Genomic DNA, 24,316 nt, shown 5'->3' on the forward strand with positions numbered 1-24,316 from the left:
TGTTGCATGTTGTGGACCTACCCAAATAAAGTGTTAGAAGTTAGACAAGCAAGCAGACAGTCTACTAATACTCTAATGACTGCTAGTTGACATGTAGTTGCAAATTTACTTACTGTTAGTAGAATGTCTAAAGTGGACTATCAAAATAAAGTGTTACTGTTTATTTTGCTTTTCTAATTATGCACACTTCTACTGTTAAATGCATGTTACTATTATGTTATTATTATTTTATGCATTTAGCATTGTTTCTTGCTATCCATGCCAGAACAGACTAAAAATGAACAGCTCAAATATTCTTAAAATATTAAAATAAACAAACTGGATTCTAGTCAATAACACTGACATGAAATAATATTTTACATTTCAATTAGGCTACACTAGACTAGAGGTTATATATGTGGTTTAAAAGACATTTGATACTTCTTCATGGTACTGATTTGCAAAATATTCCTTTCCTTTACACATAAGTAAAACTAAAAATTTTAGTAAAACTAAAAATTCAGGAATTCAGTATTGTATGCTTATATGCTGTATACAGTTGTTTCTGTCTGGTATTATCAAACAACTTAAAACTGCAAAGTAAAAAGTATGGCTACAATTACCAGCAAGAAATGCTTATAATCACTGACAAAATAAAAAGCACTCCATTATTCACCACATCGCTAGGTCTGCAAGTCCACCTTCCCACCATCTTTCCTGTGTTTTTTTCAACACCAGCAATAACTTCACCTAAGAAGAATTCACCCTCTGTCTGTGGAATAATCCATATCGCGAGCGGGGGATTTACAGTATGTCTCTACTTCACTCCTTTTTATAAACACCCAGTGCACCATTTCTCCGTGAAAAACAACGCGACCTTCATGTTTCACTTTGTCTTTGAAAGGATAAACGTTTCTTTTGGTCTTAGTTTACGGTGTGATTTGTGAACGCACGGACTGAACGTCCCCGCTGGAGTTTTAGTTCAACCTGCAGAATTTTAGGCAAAATGGCGACATTGTAACGGATGGAGGACGAAAAAAAGGACTGTAATCAAGTACCATGACAAACTTGTCCCATGTCATAGTGTCATTCTCTGGGAAGGTAGGTTTGAAGCTTACAAACGTCTTCCCTCGCCGGATGTGTGTTTAACCGTGTTGAGAAATGAGTGAGCGATGGGTACAGTGGCTTGAGTCCTTGCATGGGCACGAGAGCTTATATACACGGGCATCAGGTACGTCAACACCGTGCCAGTCACGAATCGCTCAAGCTAACATTTCACCCCTACGCTATTGCTCTGAATAGTATCGCATTTGGGGAAAAGTTGGACGCTCCTCTGCCATCTGAGCGCACTCGTGCGGTTTCTCGTTTCCCCTGAAAAAACACTTTATACACACTTTTACAAGATGGGTGTCAGAATCGATCCAAAGCGGTGTCAGTCACTGGATGAGACGATCCGTTTTTCCGTGTCAGCGGCGAGTTTGTGTCGCGGCCTCTAGTCGCGGGTTTGACACTTGAAGAGCGTAGACGCGTTTAGACGCTCGTCTTGAAGACGCTCGGCGCGACCTTGATTGGAGGGAATCTGTGCGCAACGCGTTTGCGCACCGCAGCAAACAAACATCCCGCCAGCCCATTGCTTTCTCTTGTAAACCACAGTCGATCATTTTGAATGGTGCTTAAAAATAGGCCCAATATGAAAAATGATTGGATGCCCCCAGAATTTTTAATAGCTGTAAATGCACATTTGATAGCTTTATAAAATGAAATAACATCATATCTGTGTGTGACTTATGACCATAGATGGACCTTCTAAAACATAATTTTGATAAATCCTGCTTTATCTCCATTGGTCAGTTTGTCAGTTTATATTGCTGCATGACAACTTTGAGTGCCAAAGTTATATTCTGATTTACCCTTTGTTCCCCCTGCTCAAGCTTTCATTTGCTCACTAGTCAATAACTCATAGACTGTTTACATACACTTAAAATGTCATCTTTGATTATTTATTTATTAAAAGTTATAAATAAACCGAATAAATAAGTGATATCATGACAAATATCATGCTACTAGAATTCTTTATCAGCACGCCTGTGATTCGAATCACACGTTTGTTTATATTCAGTAGCACAACTTTACATGTGATTTTTATAGCCTATCATTGATTAAAATGGTATAAAATCATTAAGTAATTCTATCAGTACCAAAAAAGAGCCAAAGCAACAAGCCAACTAAACTAGTGATAGAAATAATCAATGCAGTGAGGGAAAAACAAGACTCCTTGCTCATAACACCACAGTCTACACTCGGCACCACTCACATAATATGGTCTTGACAACAGCAAACACATACAAGCAGAGTGGAATGTCCCTGTGTTGTTATACTGTATGTCACACTTTGAAATCTGGTTGTCCAATCAGAATAGAGAACTGGAACTACCTGCAGTTTATACTATTATTAAATGTCAAGGACAGTTTGGCTTGTTTGGAAATATAACCAAGGTTGTCACTTTGTTGGTGTTTCTGTGGGCTGTTATTGCAAATGTGTGGCTGCATAATTTTCTTCTAGTTTTTATTTTCATATGCTGTAAGTACCCTTATTATGGTTTGGATCATTAGTTCTTTTCCACTCTTTGTTTTTCCGTTCTTAATTATCTAAGCATAGTTTTACAGTGAAGCTGTTCTTACACACAATTCTGAATAGAATGATCATACAGATCATTTTTGCTTTGTTACCATAGACACTGTATAAATGGGGGCCAAGAAAACACAAGAATGTCTACCTTTTCTGTTGGTGTTTACAACTAAATCCGAGGGCATATGTTTTAGGTTTTATCATTGAGGTGAACCACAATTACAGCGTTAGTTTCATAGATTTCAACAGATTTCATGGTCATTTAGACTTGACATGTCTATTAGAAGTATCTCCAATAATACCTATTATTTGGATAAGTATGGGACAACAACTGTTTTACTGCCTACTGCACAGTTACTTAAATATTGATTTGGGTTTTATTATTACTTTACTTATAGAGACTGTGGAGATGTTGAACACAAAAACACAAATGACATGAGCAGTTTATTCCCCAATTATGAAGTGTTGCCATGGACAAGAATCATTATTTGGAATTATTTCGCTCTAGCAAATGACCAATCAGAAGCAAGAATTTCAGAGAGCTTGTAAGATTATAATGCACACTTCATTTGCTACCTGAAATAAGTTTTTTCTTCTGTTTTTTAATTTCAGAGGTTATGACAGAGCCTTGCCTCAGTCCATGTGTATTTGATAATAATCACCTTAATATAATGTAAACAGCAGGCTTAACAGAGATTTAGGGGGAAAAATCCAATTACTTAAGATAATTGAGGAGGGTCAAGACCAGGAACAGGGCTCAGGCACACACAACCTTGCAACCTGCATGTCTGCAAATGTATAATCAAATTCTTTAAAGACAGATTACATAGCCAGACTCCAGAGCCAATTTCGAACAAATTGATTATGTGTCACTCAGCAAGGTCAAATATTTGCACTGAGGCGCATTTCTAGAATGTGCAGAATGATAAAAATTGGTCCCATCTTCCCTGTTTTTGCTGGGCTCCCAGTTCGGAGTGTTCTAAATGAAGACACAGGGGACTGTTTTAATGGAAGTACACTGGCCTGAATTAGCAAGCCAGCATTACTGCAGCTGGGCCGGAGAGATATTTCAGTAAGCTGTTGATCTAGCCAGAACATTGAGACCTGCATAAATCTATTAGAGGAAGAGGCCGAGAGAGAGAGAGGCCTATTTATCCAGTGCTGTGCTCTGACTATTAGCTGCTCATTCCATATCATTTAACCTCCAGCATGACCTCTCATTACAGCCACCAGACTCATCAGTATATTAGAATGTAATGAGCTCTTTTACTTAAATGAGACGTTGAGCCTAATAATTAAGCAGCTGTGTTTTGGTGGATAGGATAGTAGCAATTTATATGTGTTACTGAATATCGATTTCTATTCATCAAAGAATCCATGGTTTCTACAAAACTATGAAGCAGCAGAACTGTGATAATAATAAGAAATATTGTGCACCAAATAAGCATATTAGTCTGATTATGTGGCACTGAAAACTGCAGTAATGGCTGCTGAAAATTCAGCTTCGCTGTCAAAGGATTAAATTAGATTTTTAAAGTTATTTTAAATTGCAATAATATACTGTATTTTTGATTGAATAACTACCACTATGTCGTAGCTTGCTATTTGTGCCTTACATGTTGCTACACATATCCTTTTTAATCTCCTAATGTGACATGTCTAATAATAACAATTCTCTGTCTATCTATATGTTCATGTTACAGGTGGGTTTACTGAGAACTACAGGGTGTCAATGCTTTGGAAAAGACTGGTAGGAACCATATATGTATTTAAAAGTATTTTGTTTTCTGTATTGTAGCAAATCACAATAGTCTTATTAATCATTGCAATTTGTTAATAAGCATGTGGAAGTGAGATTAAATGAAAAGAGATTAAATGCTGATAGAATTAGGATGGAAACAGCGAATGTAAGATTTGTGTCTTCGCTAATGTTGCTGGAAAGCTGGAGTGACAGCACTCTGGCTGCCTGTACACACCACCAGGGGTGTGTGTAATGTTCTAGATATTTGGTGGCATCTCTCAACACCTTGAGCTGAGGCACAGATGTGTGAACTGCTCTGATAGTATAGCTGGGTGTGATCACCAGTCAAATTAAATCAGAGCTGTCAGTTACACTTGTCACAGGCATACTTCCCGTCAGCCTGGAAACCTGGCAACCTTCATCTTCCTCTAGCAGCCCTCCAGAAAAAGGCCAAAAAGGGGAATCTGGGTATAATGTTGTGTGAGCAAAACTGCCAAAATAATTTTGTGTAATTGGACAATGATCCAACAGAATCGAGATGATAGTGCGAAAAATGTTAACCTGTCTGCGTTCTGCATTCAAACGATATCTTTGTCTCTGAAGTTTGTCTTGGGATGTGTGCCAAAATTATTTGACAGATGCGATTGTCGCCGGTTAGTCCTGTTCCAAGTCGGGAGCTTGCCTCTTGTCTCTTAGCGCAATTCTCACAACTTTGAAATAGATATGGCATTGGTGTCCCGCCAGTCAGTTATCCACACCCCAGATAAGCAAATGAGAACACTTCTTCCTATTAAAGACTTTATGAGGGAAGTTACACACGTAAAATCTCTCAGCTCACCAAAAGCTACAAACATACTGCAGCAGCCTCGGGCTCCAGATCTCACATTGATGACTTCACCACTAGGGGCCAGGATTTGATCACTAATGCTCTGTGGGGTGCTAAACTTGGTTACAGTTAAAAGATATGAATGCTTCTCTCTGAAGATTCACTAACTGCTATGCCATTCATAGTCTATTTTTAAATAATCGTAGTTGTGTCAGTATGAAATGTTGGTAACAGTTTGACAGTGTTACTTAGCCTTATATGAACAGCAGAAAACTTTGTGGAAATACCTGGAAATAAAATTAGAGTATTGCGTGATTTTTGTAGAGCCTGATAGTAAGTGCATTGATTGTGCTCGAGTGCAATTACATACTTGTTTAATACCACTTCTCTTATCCAGTTATCGTAGGTTCTCGCATTTAAAAAAAAGTGACTGCAGAGGAACAGAATCCATCGGAACAGACGGATTCTGTAAGCGCCTATAAGAGATTCCAGAATCAATAGAACCAAGGCCGTAAGAATGTTCTATCGACGCTGAAGGGTGTCTCTTACTGAGCACCAATTAACCAAAATTAAATACACTGTTTCTATTGATTGAAAGGGTAAAGGCAAAAGTTTGCCTGAGAATTAACTGTCAAGCCCCCAAAACCTTTTTCTTGCGAAATCCTTCAAGGTTGTGGTTCACCAATCTCATTAAATTTTCCAATTATTCCTGGAGTTGGATGTGATATTTTAGAGCTTTGAACAGAGGTTGCAGGGTGATGTGTGATTATAGAGCATTTCTGTCAGGAAGAGATTATTGAATTATATGTGGTATTAAGAGAGATGAGAGTGTGTGAATGGTTTACCTGCGCAGTCATTACATATACTGATATTCTGCTTATTGATGTGTTCACAAGCAGGTTCTGAAACGCCATTTGTACAACCAGAGTTTGAAAATAGAAAAATGGAAGTCAAAGCATTAATTATGATCATTTCATAATTTTTTAAAGAAAAATATTGAAAAAAAATAAAAATAAAATAAATTCGTTTACTTTTGTCCTCAAACACCTACACAAACCCTTTCTTTTATTTATTTATTTATTTATTTATTATTATTAAATATCACCCTAAATAAATATATTTATATTTTTTGCTCATGATTTTTATTTTATTTTTTATGTTTTTTTTTCTTTCCTATTTTTCTTTTTTCAAATGTGTGTATTCTTTGTTTTTACATGTTTATTTGATGTAATCTGGTTCTAGAATGTCTGGCCAAATGTTGCCAGAGCCATCTGTTGGTCATCAGTGGTACTGACCAGTGGGAAGTACAAATTCTGTCAGCTCATGGTTTAAATGTAAATATAATAATAATAATAATAATAATTAGTGATTTAAGTATATTGGATTTAAGTTAATACAGTGCTTGTTTTACACTTTTGTAAAACAAGGACTGACTTGTGCAGATTACATCTGTGGCATAAAATCACTTTTAGCTGTTTTGCTGAGACCTGTTTTAGTATTAAAAATGTAAGCATTAAAATCTCGTATTTATTCCAACTTGATGCTGAAAAAATTTAATTTCCAATAGACCTGCCTTTGGCAGAACTGGCAAATGTTTACATATGTTTTCTGAAATGAATATATTTACGCTATGCTATGTTTGTTTATATAGGAAAAAATATTCAAAGATCACCTGATCTGTTGCTTATCAAACGGCACATTTTGTTCAATTTTGGTTTGGTCAGCTGCATTTTGCGCACAACCAGACGGTGCAGCAAGGAAAGTGGCTTCAGCGCCCTGTTATTGATAAGAGCACCTTAATTGGAATAAAGAGGGAGGGCCTCTCCTTCTGTCTTTTGTATACATTTACTGTTATACTCATTAGCTTCCCATCGTCTCCCAGCTAGCATCTTCTTTACAGCTCGCCGGGAGTCTCTCGGGAGGTTATTTACATCTCTCCATGGGGCCTTTCTCAGGCTACCGAGCACACCCCCTACCTCTCCTTCTGTACGCATGCAGCCTCCTCTTTGATATATTTGTGAGTTACTCTTATTGAGTGGGGCTCTGGTGTTAATGACCAGTCTGGATGCAGCTCCTCCCCCTCATTCAGCTTTAATAGATGCCATTGACAAGCGGCAGGGACTGATAAAAATGTGATGATTTTTTAATATCCTAAGGGAGCCTGTTCAGGGGGAGATGGACCAGAAAGTGCAAGCTTTGCTTTGTGCGGTTAAGAACGGGTCATTTTTTGATTAGCACAGTGTTATTTTAGATTAAGTGTCGGTTAAACAGATAGTCAGTTTGAATGTTTGGTCCTAATTTAGATAGGAATTCTCTCTGTTTGCCCTTTTCCACTTTCCTCACTTTTATTATGTTGCTCATGTCTTAGCTTGCGCGGCACATTATGTTTTAAGAAAAGGTAATAAAAGTTGTTTCATCCCGAAACCTGCGGCGCTTGACATTTCTCCAAATTTAAGCGTATTGATGTCTGCTCGCTTAGACCCGATCTCGTCCTCAGCGTGTAGACAAGCGTTGACATTGACACGCTTTCATCTGATTGGTCACGTGTCTTCAGCAAAGCGGCAGTGACAAAGTTAGCTTTTTTCTTTCGCACTACTCAAGCAAGACAGACGCATGTGAGTCTGCCCTGGATCACAGCGGTAGATACGTGCCCGCGTAGCCCCACCGTATTTAAATTAGATCTCCAGTAATCATCACATTTCACGTAAAGAAACATCGACGCCGTACAACACAGCTGAAAAAGCACCTACAACTCATGACCTGAGAGGAAGTATATTTCATGGCGCATCCCTTTCATATTTTACACAGAATAGAGCGCAACAATCAATGTTTATTTTTCATCAAGAGATGTGCCACCGCGTAAAACTACCGCAATGATGCAACTGCCAGAAAACTTTCGCCCCCTTCTTTAAGTGACAAACTCTTTAATGTGAGAGAGAGGCTACTGGTCTAAGGGCCTGTCGACCTGCGGTACTTCGCACCCACTGCCTGGCTCACAATAAGAGCGCCCTCATTAAAACTGAAACCCCAGACCTGCTCAGCTTTTTCTTTTTCCTGCTCTCTTGCTCCCTTTTTAAAAAAGAGAAGTTTTAAACTGACAAAGCCACGGGAAATCCCCATCAGACATCCCTCCCTTAATCTGTCTAATTTTGAAAGGTATTGTTTAAGGCTTCAAAGTTTATATGGTTTAATCCTCCTCTAACACTACAGGGCAGTAAATGAGGCCATGTCAGCAGTTCTGGCACCACTAATCTACTTCACACAACAGAAAATCCTCCTTCTAGATAAGGTTGCATAGGTTTCCTGTGAACTCGCCTTTTGATGTTCCTTACCTGCTATTGAACATGACTTCTGTCTTAACCCAACTGTCACTCACTCCCTGTCCCCTTTTATCATGCCCAGTGACCCCCCTTTCCCCTCTCCCCGATCCTAAATCTACCATCAGGAGGAGCAGGCGTTTCACTCGCTCTATTTTAGGAAAGAGTACTGAGGCGAGCTGTACGTGAGTATGTGTTGATGCTCTTTTAATTTGGGTTGAGTAAGGATGTGCTCTTTTGTTTTGAAATCCAGAGCCAAATTTGTGTCGACTGTTTTTTTAATCCGGGTTAGTTAACAAAGCTGCAACATTGCATCACCGTGGCTATGAATGGCAACCCCTGGAAAATGCAACTTTGCAGTGCTGTGGCAACCAAGATATTAGAGTTGGCAGCTTTGGCTCCTGGTAAAGCAGCGGTTTGTTAGACACATAGGGAGAGATCTCTAAGGTAGCTGCCCCTGCGCTCTGTGGAGATTGTGTATTGAAGCAGATTTATTGCTGAGCTCTCAATTTCCACACAGCGTTCAAAAGAAACTGGATTCTTGCCACTCTACTTGCATCTTAGTTTCTTTACCAAACGAAGGAGAAGGGGGGGGGGACCTAAAAAAAATTCAAGAGTTGTAATGTATGGTACAAATTTTGTGCAACAAATGACAGCTATCTAATTTATATTTGCTTTCCTATAGCTCAGACAGTACAGTGTTGATGGGCCACAAAGTTTTTAGTTTTTCTTTTCCCCAAGGAAGAAATATATAACTTGAATGCAGTCACTTAGGATAAAACTTTTGCCCAACCTAATATAAACATTTAATGTATATGTGGAAATGTTACAGGGGTCAGGCCTTTTTTAATAAACATTATCATTTTTGAAAAAAATTAAGTACAAAAATACAACCAGCAGAGTGGATCAAAATGCAAATACCTTACATTTATTTTATGTAGAGACACTGCTTCTTTATTGAAAGTTAAATAAATTAATAGTGAAGCAGGATAATCATTTTGTATTATGTTTATTATAATTAGTCAGACTTGAGACCAACTCATTTTACAAGTCATTTAATTCATTATAAATCAAAATATATGAGTGTTCCCTTGCAAAAAAAGCTCCCCAGAACATCTCTTGTCCCGTCAGCTGTAGCATGTGCTGTGAAACCCAGCAAGAGTTTCTTCCTGTCACTGCTGTTTTGTGTGTTCACTAGACGGTTTGAGTTGAACTCAGTGCTTTTCCTCAACATGGCAAGAGAAGAAGAGAAAGACAGGCTCTCCTCAGTCTCTGTGAGGTGTCAGGTTGAATAGCTACCTGTTTGTTTGCTCACAGCTGTGCTTTGTTAGTCTCTCTCACTTGAGAAGCGGCTTCATAAATTCACAGTGTGTCAAACAAATCAATAACTCCCATTAACCGAGGAAGATTCTCTGCTCTGTACTTGAGGGGCCACGGCCTCCCCTCTTTGTTTAGATGTGTGTTTTTTTTTCTGTGAAGGAAGAAGATAGGATGGGGAAATGAAGGACAGGCAAAAGAAAGAAAGAGAGAGAGTAATAGATAAAGTGAAATGGAGTTGGGCATGTTGCCGATTCACATAGACAGATAACTGCTCTGAATGACTTGCCCCACTTGGTCTTTCCAGCAGTTGTTGTAGTCCTCTCTTTTAGGGGAAGCGTCTGAGGAAACTACAAGAGGTATCACAGCTTTATTCAGTTGAATGAGTCTGAAGTGTTGTGGTAATCAATTTCTGTTTCATAGCTTACGTGTGCAGAAGGAAAATGCAGCATAGGTCCATGTCTTCACCCTACTTTAGGAAGTTAGCTATTTTTAAATAGAGACAGAGATTTTAGTTCTTCATCCCTGTGAGTGTGTCTCATATTTATAGAATATACTTAATGGTTCTTTGCACTTGTAGTACACCACATAATTGTATTCTTGGAACATATACTTCCAGCTTTTGGCCTTCTGTCCCCATCATAAAAGTGTAGTAGGTGAAAAAAAAGTTGAAGACACCAAAGTGGAAGTAGTTTGTATTCTCCTATGATTAATAAATATCCAAGAAAAGTTTACCTTCTGGGGTTCCAGAATAATGTGTAATGATAATATGCAATTATCACCTCTTATTTTTTCAGCAGTAACCTCAAGATGAGGTGCAACTTGAGTGTTAGAACAAGTGCTGATGGAAAGAATAGGGGCTGAGAGAGAAAGAGAGAGAGAGCACATGACATATGTGTGTCGTGTAAGTGTTAAGTGCTCTTTTACTTGTGCAGTTAATTTAGACTGATCACAGGGGGACCTCCTCTGATTCATTGTTGTTTGTGAATTCGAACATGTTCATTACTGAGCATATTTCAAGGAGAGAGTTAGAGCGAGATTGAGAAAAAGAGCTAATCGCGTCAGATTGATCTCCGTGCCGAGCGTAAATGTATTTAAGCTCATAATCCTTGTAAATAGCTTCCAGCAAGGCAAAGGCAGCCTTTTAACATTGACTAAATGAAGTAAATAGAAGCGAATGAATTTTTAAAAGACGCATTGCAGTTGAACCCTGTTTGTTATGTATGGAACAGATCAGTGTGGAAACTGGAAGCTAATGAGGCCTGTAAATTTAAAGCTGAAATCATATTCTGAGGCTTTGCCACCCTGCTGTTTAGGGGTTTGCAGTGAAGTTCGTTTTTAAATGCAGAGCGTCTGTTCTCCTTCCGAAAGCCCCTCACACCCCAACAGATGGAGAGAATATGGAGCTCGGAAGGTTTACCTAGGAGGTGGTAACAGTGAAGCCACTCATTAACACTGAATTTAACACTTCGTTAGCAACGCGGCTTCCTGTTGAGAGCAGCTAGTGCTGAATGTCAAATCCTCAGAGCATACACTGTGGCCTAGCAGGACAACAGCAAGCCTGGGCCCCTTTAACACACCCTTTAAACACAGTCCTGTTGTCCCACAGGTTTGCTGGTGTTGAGCGGTTGAAAACCATCAAATATAATTAGATTGGCTGATGACACCTGAGGTATATTTCTCTGGCTAGTCATGAACGGGAGCGTTTCTACCTGAGTGTATGTGTGTGTGTGTGTGTGTGTGTCTGTCTCTCTGTGTATGAATGTGTGCAGTGTGCCAATTTGTCAGGTTTGAAGCAACAACAGTCTCGTGCTGGGATGTGCTTTGGCACCATCAGAGAGTGATAAGACTTATATGAGTGATAAGAATAATATGATCTTATTGGTGATGTGCTTTGTTCCCATGGAAATTGGTCAATTTAAGCAGGCGGCTGAGAACTTTGGTGGAAGAAACAGGAAGGTTAGATCCCAGAGGTGCATTCACATAATTAAGCTTCCTCACCAGGACTTCCAGGGCTAACGTTGGGGTGTGTTGTGAAAAAAAGTGGTGACAGTGGGTGTTTGAGATGCATATTGTGGCAAAAAAATGATGGCCATGTTTTTAGGCCACCATTAGTGCATTTTACAGAGCCTGATTCTTTGATGCTGCATATTTGTGATGCACTTTTTTGATATATTTGATATATATTTTTTGATTGCATAAATACAAAAATATCAATGTGAAAGAACTGTACCTATATCATAATGAATTATAATATTTTATATAACAAAACTGTTTAACTGCTTATTACCTTTGAGTGCTGAAAGGTATGTGGTGCAGCCTATAAAGTAATGTTCCAACCAACATACAGAAAAAAAAACAAGATGCAGGAAAGTATATCAGAGAAAGGATATCTTCATAAATATTTTTTATATTTGATATTTGTTTAAAAGAAAAGAAAAGTTTCTTGAAAGTAAAAAACAAAAAAAACAAAATTTGGCATTAATGTGTTTTCTTGTCCTTTATCAAGGATACTGTCAACCATGACATTGACCCCTATTAGTAGTTATATGGAGATGATCACTTGAAACTGTTTGCTTGTCTTTCTTTTGCAGACTGTGTTGTCTCTGTTATGGCGGCAGTAAAAGAGAGCACAGAGGAAGACAAAGAGTTAGAATCTTCCTCTGATGACACTCAAGAGCTGACAAGCACATCTTCTCCCAACAACAACAATAACAGCTTGGATCCACCAGAGCCCCTGCCCTTGGACAGTCACCAAAACCCTTTAAATGGAGTCCAGCCGAACCCATTTGTCTGTGGTAGCGTCCCTGCTGCCCCCAGCACAAACGACTCATTGCCATCAGGAGCACTTGTTAATGGAGCTGCTTCACGCTGTACCTCAGAGGAGCCCTGCGTCCACAACAAAGACATGTCCCCTCTGCCCAGGACAGACACCAGCCCTGAGGTGTTACCGCCTCCCAGTGAGCTTCAATCAAACACCCGGCAGAAAACAGAAGGGTGCGCCCTAAAAGTGCAGCCCACACGGGCCTCATCTGAATCAAACAACAGTGATGGTGAGGCCCCCTTAGATGTGCTGGTGGGGGAAGGCTTGGATAACAGGCCAATCAGCCGACTGTTGGCTAGAAAGGAAATCAAAGCAGGGTGCTTATGGGACTTTGATTCGGAGTTGTCAGAGAGTTCCTCTGATGACTGTGATGGTCTGAACTGGGGTCTGCAGGAGAAGTTCATGCGGATACTGTTGAAAAACAGCGTAGCAGGTGATGGAGTAAGAACAAAGGTAGAGATTGATGGAGCTCCCCCTGCCAAGCGAAGACGGAGGATGCGTAAAAATCATGCCATGGAGAGGGCTGACACTGGAGGACAGGTTTATGATGGCTTTGATTACGCATCCCAGAATTCCCTAACCGACGAAGACTCAGATTTTGAGTCGTCCATTAACAAAGAACATGCCTTCAGGAAAGAGCCGGAAAGTTTGAAAGCATATGCCGGCTTGCGCCTGGAGAAATTCTGCGACAAGTCAGCTGCCATGCAGGAGCTAATTTCAAGCGAGAAGGAAGAGAAATGTGATGAAGACGGCAGCGACGTAGAAACAAACACCTACATGGGTGAAAAATCGGCACGGTTAAAGACAGAGACAAAAACAGGCGAGGAGCTGTCCTTCTTCCCGTGTTCAAAGTGCAACGATAATTTCAAGGAGAAGAGGCATTTGCATAGGCATATGATGTATCATTTAGATAGGAATAATAAGGTGAGACAAGAAGACATTCCCCGACCCTTTATATGTAGAGAGTGTGGGCGTTCGTTCCGAGACCTAACCTCTCTGCAAAAGCACATGATAATCCACCAGGTGCGGAGGGAGAGGCTGATGGAAGAGATTAAAGGTTTCAGTAAGATAGATGTCGAGGGAAGAAGAGCTTGTCTTCAGTGTCCCCAGTGCGTCTTTGGAGCGAAATGCCCCAAAACTTTCGTCCATCGTAACAAAACTAATGAGAAAGAGAAGCCGTCTTATAGCTGTGAGGAATGTGATCACATGACTACGACTGAAATGCAGGCACACGAGTGCACAGCTCACCACAACGCATGTGGCAAGACTGGCAACTTTTTTGTATGTCAAATTTGCACATTTAGAAGTAAGAACATATATAGTTTCAGAAAGCACGTGGAGCTTATCCACGGGCAAAATTGTGAGAAATATGAACCTCAACCACACAGCAATGTGGATGACCACATAAAAGCTGTGTTGAACCAACCCAAAAACAGGGATTCATCCTTACTTATGCCAAAGATTCAAAGCACAGAGAAGCGGTCTGTTAAGGACAGAGTTCAGCTGCCCTTTAGGCCCAATGGCTCAGCTGACCTTAATGTGAAAAGCAAAGACACACAAAAAGCCTGTGATGGTTTCAGCTCCTCGCTGATCAAATGGAGCCCTGGCAGCCCAGCAAACAAGCTGTCACCATTCTCACTGAAAAGTGACAAGCCAAGCAAATTATCCCCTCTGCCTACAGAGAAAATAGACGTGACAACAGGTCTCCCGTATGTCGAAGAAGACAATCAAGAATATGAAAGCGCTGTCTCCGAAAAGAGGACAAAATATCTTTCCAGCTTTGACGTACATCTTCCAACGAAAACAGAGATCGTGAGTAAAGCAGCCTGTCTGAACCCTGGCACCGAGAGCAGTCCCAAAGATCCTTCAACCGGCAGTACTTTAGCACTGCAAACGCTGAGGCATAAAGTACCCTCGAAAAGAAAAATGTCAATCCCGTATCGCAATACCCATGCCGATATTCCTCATGTGCGTCTTCCAAAATGTGAGCCTGAGTCTCCACAATGGGACTCTAGTACACCACAAGAGGGAGATGACTATGAAGGTGCTCAGGATTTCAATGACTGCACCAAAGAGTCTTCGGATCGGTTTCATAGCAATACCCCTATTGATTATTTCATCCCTTTCAACAGCGACATTCTGGACTATGCCAATCATACTAATCCAGACAATAGCATAGAGGTGGATAGTGATGATATTTGTACATTTATAGTGAAGGAGGAGTGTATTGAGAGTACAATAAGTGAGGAGAACCTTGATCATGTTGTTTACCAGCAAAGTGACCCTTATGCAGAGTATATTGTCAACCCTTTGCCTTTGGTGGGCAGGAAGTGCTGTCCCTATTGCCCCGCGGTGTTTGAGTCTGGGGTGGGCTTGTCCAACCACGTGAGAGGACACTTACATAGGGTGGGGCTAAGTTATGATGCTCGTCATGTGGTGTCACCTGAGCAAGTGGCATCTCAGGACCGCCAGCCTCGCATACGCAGAAAAATTCCCTCAGTGAATCGCAGAATCAGAAAAGGTGATTATTGTTCACCTTTCCTTGTTCAAGTCATTGTGATTTTAGATAATGCTCTCAAACTAAAATCACACATGCATAACCTTTATTTATGTATGTGTATAAACATTTCTACTTGTAAGTTATTCATTTAAAGTAATTATGTGCTTTCATCATGGCAGATAAGCCAGAGTCTAAAACCGAGCATACCTGTCCGCTGTGCCTGGGCTGGTTTGACACTAAGACTGGCCTCTCCAATCATGTGCGGGGACACCTGAAGCGGATTGGCAAGCCAATTTCGGGCGCTAGCAAGTCACCTCTCTGCATCCTGACTGAACTTCTTCAGGATGAGACGGAGTACAGGAACATTATGAGGGTGTTTGGTTCCAGACCGCACTTATCTAAACCTTTTGTCTCTCAAAAGTTTGCCAGCAGCGATGGACTGTTTCTTACATCCTCCGGCATTCCCATGAAGATCCACCATACAACTGGCCCACCAGATGAATGGACAATGATCAGACCCCCCCAGGTTGACAGAGAGAGAAAGAGGACCGATAAGGTCCAATCTAGCACTTTAGAGGATCTGCTGGGAAATAGGAAATTGGAGCTGGAAATGGAGGCTGAAGGTCACTCCGAGGAGGCCAGGACTCCTTTGACCATCTCCTCTACTAGTGGCAGTTTACCCAGAACACCATCTGTGAAGCTGGATCCTACCTGGAGCCAAGGTTAGGAACCACACACTCATTCATCTGTCATTTGTTGTTACCCAGAAATGAATGAAATACTAATTCACAAAGCTTATTTTATGTCAACCTTTGAAATTTAGAACTAAATATTTAAAATACCAATACTGCAGCTGTGTTTCTTACAGTAACAAAGTTCAGTAAAGTACCTTTACTTCAAATTTGAAGACATTAGTAGTCTCATTGAACCTCTTGAAGAAGAACTGGCCCTCAAACATTAATGACGAAACATTTCTTGTGTAATTATGTTTTCTCAGCAACAACTTCAGTTTGAGTAAGCGTCTTTAATAACAGGTTAACAATGACCCCCAGTTATTCAAGTTGGAGTTCAGTGACAGAATTGTCCTTTTCTCCACCAAAATATATAAACAATGTTTGAGTTGATTAGCTTGGTTTTTTATGTCTGTACCAACTAATCAACTTCTGTTGCAGCATTTAATGGTTCACTAGAGGGAAAATTTTAAGTGGATAATGACTTAAATTTTAGTTTGTTCCTCTGTTGTACAAAACCTTTATCAAGGCTCAGAAATTCATAGTTTTATTTCCGATGAAAATAACCTGCTTATATGTTTGATTACATATACCCATTTTGCAGTGACTGAAAAAAATATTAGGCTTCTAATTGGCCATTAATTTCTATTTTCTCATGCACTGTAAATGGACAAAGGGAGCTTGGAAGTACTGCTGATACTGAGCAATTTTAGTGAAAACAAAACCCTTCCATGACAAGAAGCTTTTGCCTGTTCACTGACAGCTGAGTGTGTGATCTGTCTTGTTTCTAGTGATGTTGAATCAAAGAATCTGAGAGTGACAAACAGGTGAGGTTTCAGATATCTGGGTCACAATCCAGCGTTGAACATTCTTTATTCCCATAACATAGGGTTTTTATTGTTGTTAGTCTTTTGTTAATAGTTATAGCCCTTGAAGTGCAAATAATAAAGTAGTTTGTTAAGTGCCGTACCATTGATTTGAGATATTTACAGTAAGCATGGGTAGAAATGATCAATACGGTGTAACATGACTGCACGGCCTTGTTTCATAGCTGCTCTCATATGTTTTTCCACCTCTACTGCCTTCATTATTTACAGTGCACCTTAAACCCAATTTCAGTCATACACTCCATATTAAATATGTATGACAGACGCCTCATACTTAAGACAAAGTTCTCTTCCTGTACCCTTGAAGTTGCCAGTTGATGCCATTAAAAGAGAGAGGGAACACAAGATTCAGAGAGTGCATGGTAAAGTTTGCCACTCATTGAAATATTGTAGCAGGTACAAAAAGAATGAATGTCATCAAAAGTGGCTTTGAAATTCAAATGTACTTTTATGTACTACTGGAAACACATCAGCTGTATTTGCACATCTTTGTTTCATGTCTACCCAAATAAAACTCCTATTTCATTAATAAAAAAAACTAATTAACAAAGTTTCATAATCACATTTATTTCACAGGTTGTCCATTTTAATTAGATATACAATGTTAACTAAATTTGATTTGACTGTTCAACCAGACTCATATAATCAGGTCTGTTTTTTTATGTTGTGCTGGAACTCTTTGATTGGTGGTGGAGCACTTACAACTATTGCAGGAGATTCAATAAGGCCAGTTAGTAAAAAAAGAAGTTTGTGCTTTACAGAGTTGTCTAGATGAGTACATATAATATTTTCTTAATCAAGTAAACAATAAGAGCTTATCATCTCAGAAGGAGTTTTGTGTATGTCCTTTTGTTGATATTACGCAGAATGACCAAAATACTTCATGTCCTCAATCTTCAGTTTGTCAGTCCTCTGTCGTGTGTGTCATGTGTTCCCGCCTCATGTTTCCTTATTTGGTTTGTTTCCTGTCCTTGTTTAGTGTGATTATTAGTTAATTCTTGTCCAGCCGTGTTTGTCTAATTATCTATGATTATCCCTTGTATTTAAGTCCTGTCTGTTCTATTAGATTTTGTCTGGTCTACTCGTTACTCCCCGGTGTTCCTGTCTATGTCAGCCTTACATTGTCTTGCCCTGCCTTGTTTGGATTTGATTAAAGACTGTTATTTTGAGTTTACATCCTCGTCTGTGTGTTCCTGTATCCTCCTCGTGTGCGCACCGTGACACGGTTATGTTTGTATTAGGACTATTAATGAAAAATTCTGATTTAGTTCAATAAATTAAAAATACTAATGATAATAATGTGATTATATATTAACAATTCATGCCTCCTGACCTTTATGTAACTTCTATATTAAGGAGAGGAGCACTATCTATATAAAAAAAAAAAATATATATTTTTTTGCTAATTCAACAGTGGCCCAGCTGATACTACAGCGCAGAATGAGTAACACAGGACACATTCTTGTTTTCAAAATCATCAAATTGATGTCAAAAAACAGGTCAAATATGCAAATCAAAGTGGTGTCAAAAACTTTATGACATTATGTTGATTGGATGTAAATTGAATGCCATATTGGCCGACACATTCATTAAACCAATTTCAGTTTGGGATTAACTTCCTATTTTCACCCAATTACCACTGGAAGAAACTGCCATCCAAACTGAGTTTAAAATGAGGTTACAGCATCCTGATCAAGTCTTGTCTAATATTTGATGTGAAATTGATATTATGCACTTCAATCATGAACACCCAAGTATATAGTAAAGTCACCTAATACAAAGAGGGACCAAAATCAGTTGGCAGCCCTAGGTTATAATTATTATATACGCTTTGTATTTATTACAAACCCTGATTATTAAAGATATAACAGCTGCATATTAGCATTAAATGAACACATTTCATCTAAAAATACAATTAGAGCAGATTAATAGTTTCAAACATTGCCCCTGAAAAACAAATAAACAAACCATCAAACTGAGAGCAAATACTGAGAACATACAACTACATTTCCTCAAAAACAGTGCACAGCCGATCTTTATGATATGAAAGCAGATGGAGTGGGAGGTGATGTCACTCAGGGAATCACAGTTTTATTTTCTTCAAGCTGCTGTGTTCCTTTTCTAAATTACACACTCATGTAGCCATATAACATGCTTTCGCTTTTTAAAGAGCAGTCATGAGTAGAGAGCAGCTAGATAAAAAAAGCACAGGTCACTGAACTGTTATTTAAATGCTCATTAGCTCCAAACTTTTTATTTGTGTGATCCAGAAAATAAGAAGATCTGCATCCACTGCAACACGATGTTCCACAGCGCTGTCAGCCTGTCCAATCATCTCCGAGCATATGCGCGACGGAAGAAAATTGCCTTATTAGAAGGAACAAGTAGGATTTCATACTTGCTCTTCTAATCTAATCATGCAGCCACTCAGCTTTTTGTTGATTTTAATTACGTTGTTTGTTTCACAGCATATGATTGTAAACAGAAGAGGCTGAGATCAAGGCCGGGGCCAAAAAGAAAGGCGTTTTCATCTTCACACACCGCCTCTGAAGTGATCTACAGAATGACCTGCAGGTACTTTACAGCACTCCTGCACTCTCTCCTACCACTACCAGGAGTTCTCATTTCTGTCTTTCTTTCCCCCAGGTTCTGCGATCTGATCTTCCAGGGTCCTCAGTCAATTCAGGAAGACTGGATCAAGCACTTGCAGAGGCATCTTATGCACACGAGTATCCCCGGCGTGGGTGCAGGTATGGTGGAGGTTTCGGCGCTGTGTAAAGAGCTGTGTTCCCCATCTCCCCCCGAGCGCCTGCTTCTGGATACACACCCTTCTCTCAGTCTGCCTGAGGGGGTCTCCTAAGCCACGTTTACACACCAGCTATGCTCACTGTACACCTGTTCTGCACATGTTCATAAACAAATAAACATATAATACTGTATATACATCTATATATGAATACAGAATAGAATTATATAATACAAATGAAAGATTTTATTATATTGCATATTATTCTTTTTTTTCTTTGGTTTATTTCCAAATTTTATTATATCAATCTTCGGTTATTCGTAAGGGCATGCTGTTTGCAACTTGATGTAGAGCTATATTTAGATCTTGGATGTGCACATTATGCAGTCTCTCGCCGCAGACTGCAGTTCTCAGCTGCTGTGACTTGCAAGTCTAAAATCCTGCAACTAGATTTTAGAAATTGTCCAAATCGTAGAAAACAGAGGTCACTGCTTAGAACATGGCACTATGTCGACTGATCAACTTCAAAGACAGCTACAAGGACTTATTGCTATTTACTGTAATTTTACGCCGCAATGTTTATTTACACTGACAAAAAATATGTATAACCTATTTTTAAGAGAGTATATCAACATGATAATATATATATATATATATAGTAGAGCTTAATTTATGGTTAAGAATTCGTATATATATACTCTTATGCATCATTTAATACTTTGAGGAAAAAATATCATATTGCGTATACAAGCATTAGAGCCCAAAACATGTAACACACAATCTATTACAATATTTTTAATGCCATTATCAAAGAAATGAACTGTGAACTTTATGACTATATCAATGAATATTTTTCAAAAAGTTTCTAGCTGTTTAGTAATATCATGGGCAATACTGTCATGATGCAATATTGATTAGTTCTATCTATATAATGTCAAAAAAGTTCATTGTTCTATATTGTTGTACTTTGCTGAAACCCCTGTAAATACTGTTTTTGCTCATCATTTTATGGTGCTAAAATGTAAGGTATATCACACAAAAGTATAATAACACAACTAATTATCATGTTTTACTTTAGGATATTTAAGGGAATCTTTACCTCTCATTCTTTAGGAGGTAAATGATTTCTTAGTATTTGATTGTAAATAAATCTGTAAGTAAAGACCAAAGGGAGGTATAGTCCTCCATGCCCTGGTCAGCCCTTCAAATAGTTACCATGTAACTATATACCATTACTTGGTGATGATAATGTGCAAGCACATACCAATCAATTAACGTATACAATGTGTTAATAAGCAGAGGAAGCATTAACACATTGTATTTATGTCTCTGTTAAGTCACTAATAGCCAATTAAAATGTAATTGTGATTTAAACCTTCGTATTGTTTTCTGCTGTAATACTTATTTACTTTACACTGCCACTTTGTTGACAAAGGCTCTTTTAACAGTGTGGTTATGTAAGTATCAAAGATCTCCATGATATCATTGTCGTCTTTGAGGAACAGCTCTGATAATATCAGAGAAAGCGGCTGACAGGGGGCTGTTTTCAAGTTCATCAGAAAGCGTCTGGACCAGGGGGTGACCTCACAGTTTGTCTCGGGCAGGGCTTAGACTGGCGATCAAAGCTGTACAAACCAATTGTCATCACGTTCCTCCAGAGGGAATTTGGAGTACATTAATGCCCCTGCTTTGGGAAATAATTGTATCTCTCTGTGACTTCATTAGGCTCTCCTGGCCGAATCAAAAGACACTCCACCAAGGTTGGAAGCTGCATGGTGGGCAGACAGTGTCCCAAAGGGCCGAATGAATAAAAAACGAGGGATTATAATGAGATTGAGCTAACCATGACCAGGATTGAGTTTTTCCATTATACCATTGGCAGCTTTAAGAATGAGGTGGACGAGGGGGGAGGCAGGAACATAAAGAAATGTGTAAGATCCACACCAGCCATCTGTCACAGGGCTGTGCCGCTGACGGACCAGAGCACGCTTATCATTAGGCAGTGAATCAAAGAGGCCTGCTCTCTGGAGATTCCTCCATTAAAACAGTATACAAGTGTCATCCCTTCTCGGTGTGCAAGAGAGCATATCTTATCTTAATCAGGAGGCGTAATGACTCGGCTTTGGGAAACCAGAAAGAGGCTTTCTATTAATCACCATATTTTATTTGTTAAATCGAACCTCTAGAACGTATGAGGAAGAGATTGCACACTGTGTTGTTTCATATTAATGGTGTAACTTTGGTGGTAATTAAAATTGTCCTCTGGCGGATAAGCACGTTCTTAATATTTCATTGTTGTGGTTATGACAAAGGCAGACTAAGAACCCCAGGAAGGATAGAGAGGGGTTATCTCACATTACATTTATCTCCTGATAGTAGTCTCAGGTGCACCTGACACAAACACCAGGAGATACTGTTCGTTGATTGATTGATTGATTGATTGATGGGCACTTTCTCCTCTTTCTTAGTGTTTTTCTCGTCTCCAAAGACTGCCACTTGTCTTGACTTTTTTCCCTCCTATGAAGTGGCAGGAGTGACCTGGAGATCGGGACTGGTGACAGAGCCCATCGACGCTGTCGACCATGCCCTTGCTTTTGCTTTCGGTCATTCCTAAAGTGTTAGAGCCTTCACTTCCTTTGTGAAAAAAGACAGGAAAAGAGAGAGAGGAAAGAGAGAGTGTGAGAACAAAAAAAAATCAATAGGTTTCCATTATATGGTTGGGCAGTGTCACTGGCCTGTCAATGATCCCGCTACAGTCCCAGCACAAGGGTGAGACGAGCCCCCAGTCAATCGCCACTGACAAGAGGAAAACATGCTGACAGCAACCAGGAACAAGTCAGAACACAGATTTGCACTTCAAGCGCTCGTCCGAGGGGGCGGTGTGAGGGGCCAGGCTCAGGCTGAGAGGGGGGCACGGTACAGCGGTCTCTGGCCGGGTTTTCACCCCCTTGTCTGAATGTCTCACTCCCCCTCACAAACGCTTTTATCCTCACATCAATTATTTACCTCTGGATACACCAAAGGAAACCCAGGTGCACTGATTGTGGCCCAGAGAAATTCATCACCTTCGTGGTCCCCACAAGCTCGCGTTCTCTGTTCCATTCTTTCTCCCCCCTTTTCTACCCATCTCCAACACCCTGTCCCACAAAATAATAACAATAATAAAAAAATATAGTATTGAATATGCATGTAGGTGATCTCTCTGTCACTTAATGTAAATCAGTTAAAATGTTGACAATGTATCTCACTATTTTATGTACTGTGATGCTTGAAAACATCTGGAGTACTTTGCCTCAGAGTATCTGCAAAACAACCAGATACAGCCTAAGTTAAATCCAGTTTTACAGACTCGTTAGGGGGTTGTTAGTATCACCCCTCCATTTGAACCTGCTTAAACCAACCCTCTCCCGCTGACCGCTGAGTAAGAGAGACATCAACCACTCCACAAAACCAGAGAAATCAATACATTTTGACAAGGATGAAACCTGTTTGGGATGCACCATTTTGGTGCTCCAAAAATATGCTTTAGCCCTTGTCACATTCAATTAGATCTGTATGGCTTGTCTGAGGTTCACCAGTCAGCTTTTGTGGAGCAGGAAATCCATTTCTCTGTCTCTTGTGTTTATATCTGTATTTCTTGTATATTAGGATTTTAAACAGCATTTATTCTTAAACATAAAGGTGAAACTGCAACTCTATCATCCCTAATTATGTGTAACTAGGTCTTATAACAAAGGTTAATGAGAAATTAGCTCGCCTATTCGCTCTAAATTATTTCTAATGGACGGTTTTTACAAAAGGCTTCAAGCTCTCGGGGCATCATCTGACATGCGGTATAGAGCCTATTAATTAATGTGCTTTCCCGCCAATTGTTTTTCAATTAGTCCGCCTTCTTTTTTTCCCCTGGTTTCCTTTTCCTTGTCTACTGCACTAATTCGGTATAGTGGATGACTGCAGGGAGTTCAGGTTAATATGCTGACAAGCTTCGAACAATAGCGAGTCATGTCGCTCTGCACGCTCGACTGCTTCTGTTCATTTCAGCAGCTGACAGCAGGTCCTAATCATCAGCTGCCCTGAAGACACGTCATTACGTACTATTATGACGACATAATTACAGTTAGCTATAAATGGTTCCAATTAATTACGCAGAATTAATTACATAGCCTACAATGGAAAAACAAACAAACTTTGTAATCCACCCAATTATTATTATTAATTATATTTTTAATTAGTGCAATTATTATTATTATTCATTATGTGATTTGATTAAAACGTCTTAATATAGGATATATGTCGTGATCTAAATATATAGGCTTAAACACGGCATAGTATGATTGGAGTGGAGTTTCATATGAATAGCTAAATACATTTAAAGACCAAAAGTTATAGTACATGAACCATGTTAGCAACATATGTTAGCCTATAGTGACATATTTTTATAGTTAGCTATAGACTCTTTTTCGTGTGTGTGTATAGCTTATATATAGACCTATATATATATAGCTATATATATATATATATATATATATATATATAGCCTATAATATAAATTCACTGAGTGTCATGGTAAATCCCAACAACAACCACAATAATTGGCTAATAATAATAATAATAATGTTTCGAAATGGTTCTGGACTCTGAAGAATAGATGAATGTGTAGCAGAACTGTAGGTGTGACTGGTCACTGAGCAGCTGGCGCTCATCCCTCCGGGCGCACCATGACCTGCTTTTCTTTCTACACTAAATTGGAGACTTGACAAGCCACAAAATGAAAGTGATTTGAGTTGGATTCGGGAAGAAATGCAGAGCCAAAAGTGTCG

At 39.4% G+C, this 24,316-nt stretch overlaps 1 protein-coding gene across 2 annotated transcripts; it reads left to right on the plus strand.

Annotated features, from left to right (window-relative positions):
- Nucleotides 1-963: 963 nt before the first annotated feature.
- LOC306844668 (zinc finger protein 644-like) lies at nucleotides 964-20,089 on the plus strand. 2 transcript variants are annotated; one of them, XM_079376971.1, is made up of 7 exons: nucleotides 964-1,080; nucleotides 4,311-4,357; nucleotides 12,403-15,153; nucleotides 15,312-15,854; nucleotides 19,021-19,134; nucleotides 19,219-19,324; nucleotides 19,397-20,089. In XM_079376971.1, exons 3-7 carry the CDS (start codon nucleotides 12,420-12,422, stop codon nucleotides 19,608-19,610), a joined length of 3,711 nt encoding a protein of 1,236 aa, XP_079233097.1. In that variant the 5' UTR covers nucleotides 964-1,080; nucleotides 4,311-4,357; nucleotides 12,403-12,419; the 3' UTR covers nucleotides 19,611-20,089. The 2 variants fall into 2 exon arrangements, with proteins under 2 accessions (XP_079233097.1, XP_079233096.1); XM_079376970.1 differs by having other exon boundaries at nucleotides 19,219-19,671.
- Nucleotides 20,090-24,316: the final 4,227 nt, after the last annotated feature.

Source organism: Barbus barbus (genome assembly GCF_936440315.1).
Source record: "Barbus barbus genome assembly, chromosome: 25".
NCBI lineage: Eukaryota > Metazoa > Chordata > Actinopteri > Cypriniformes > Cyprinidae > Barbus > Barbus barbus.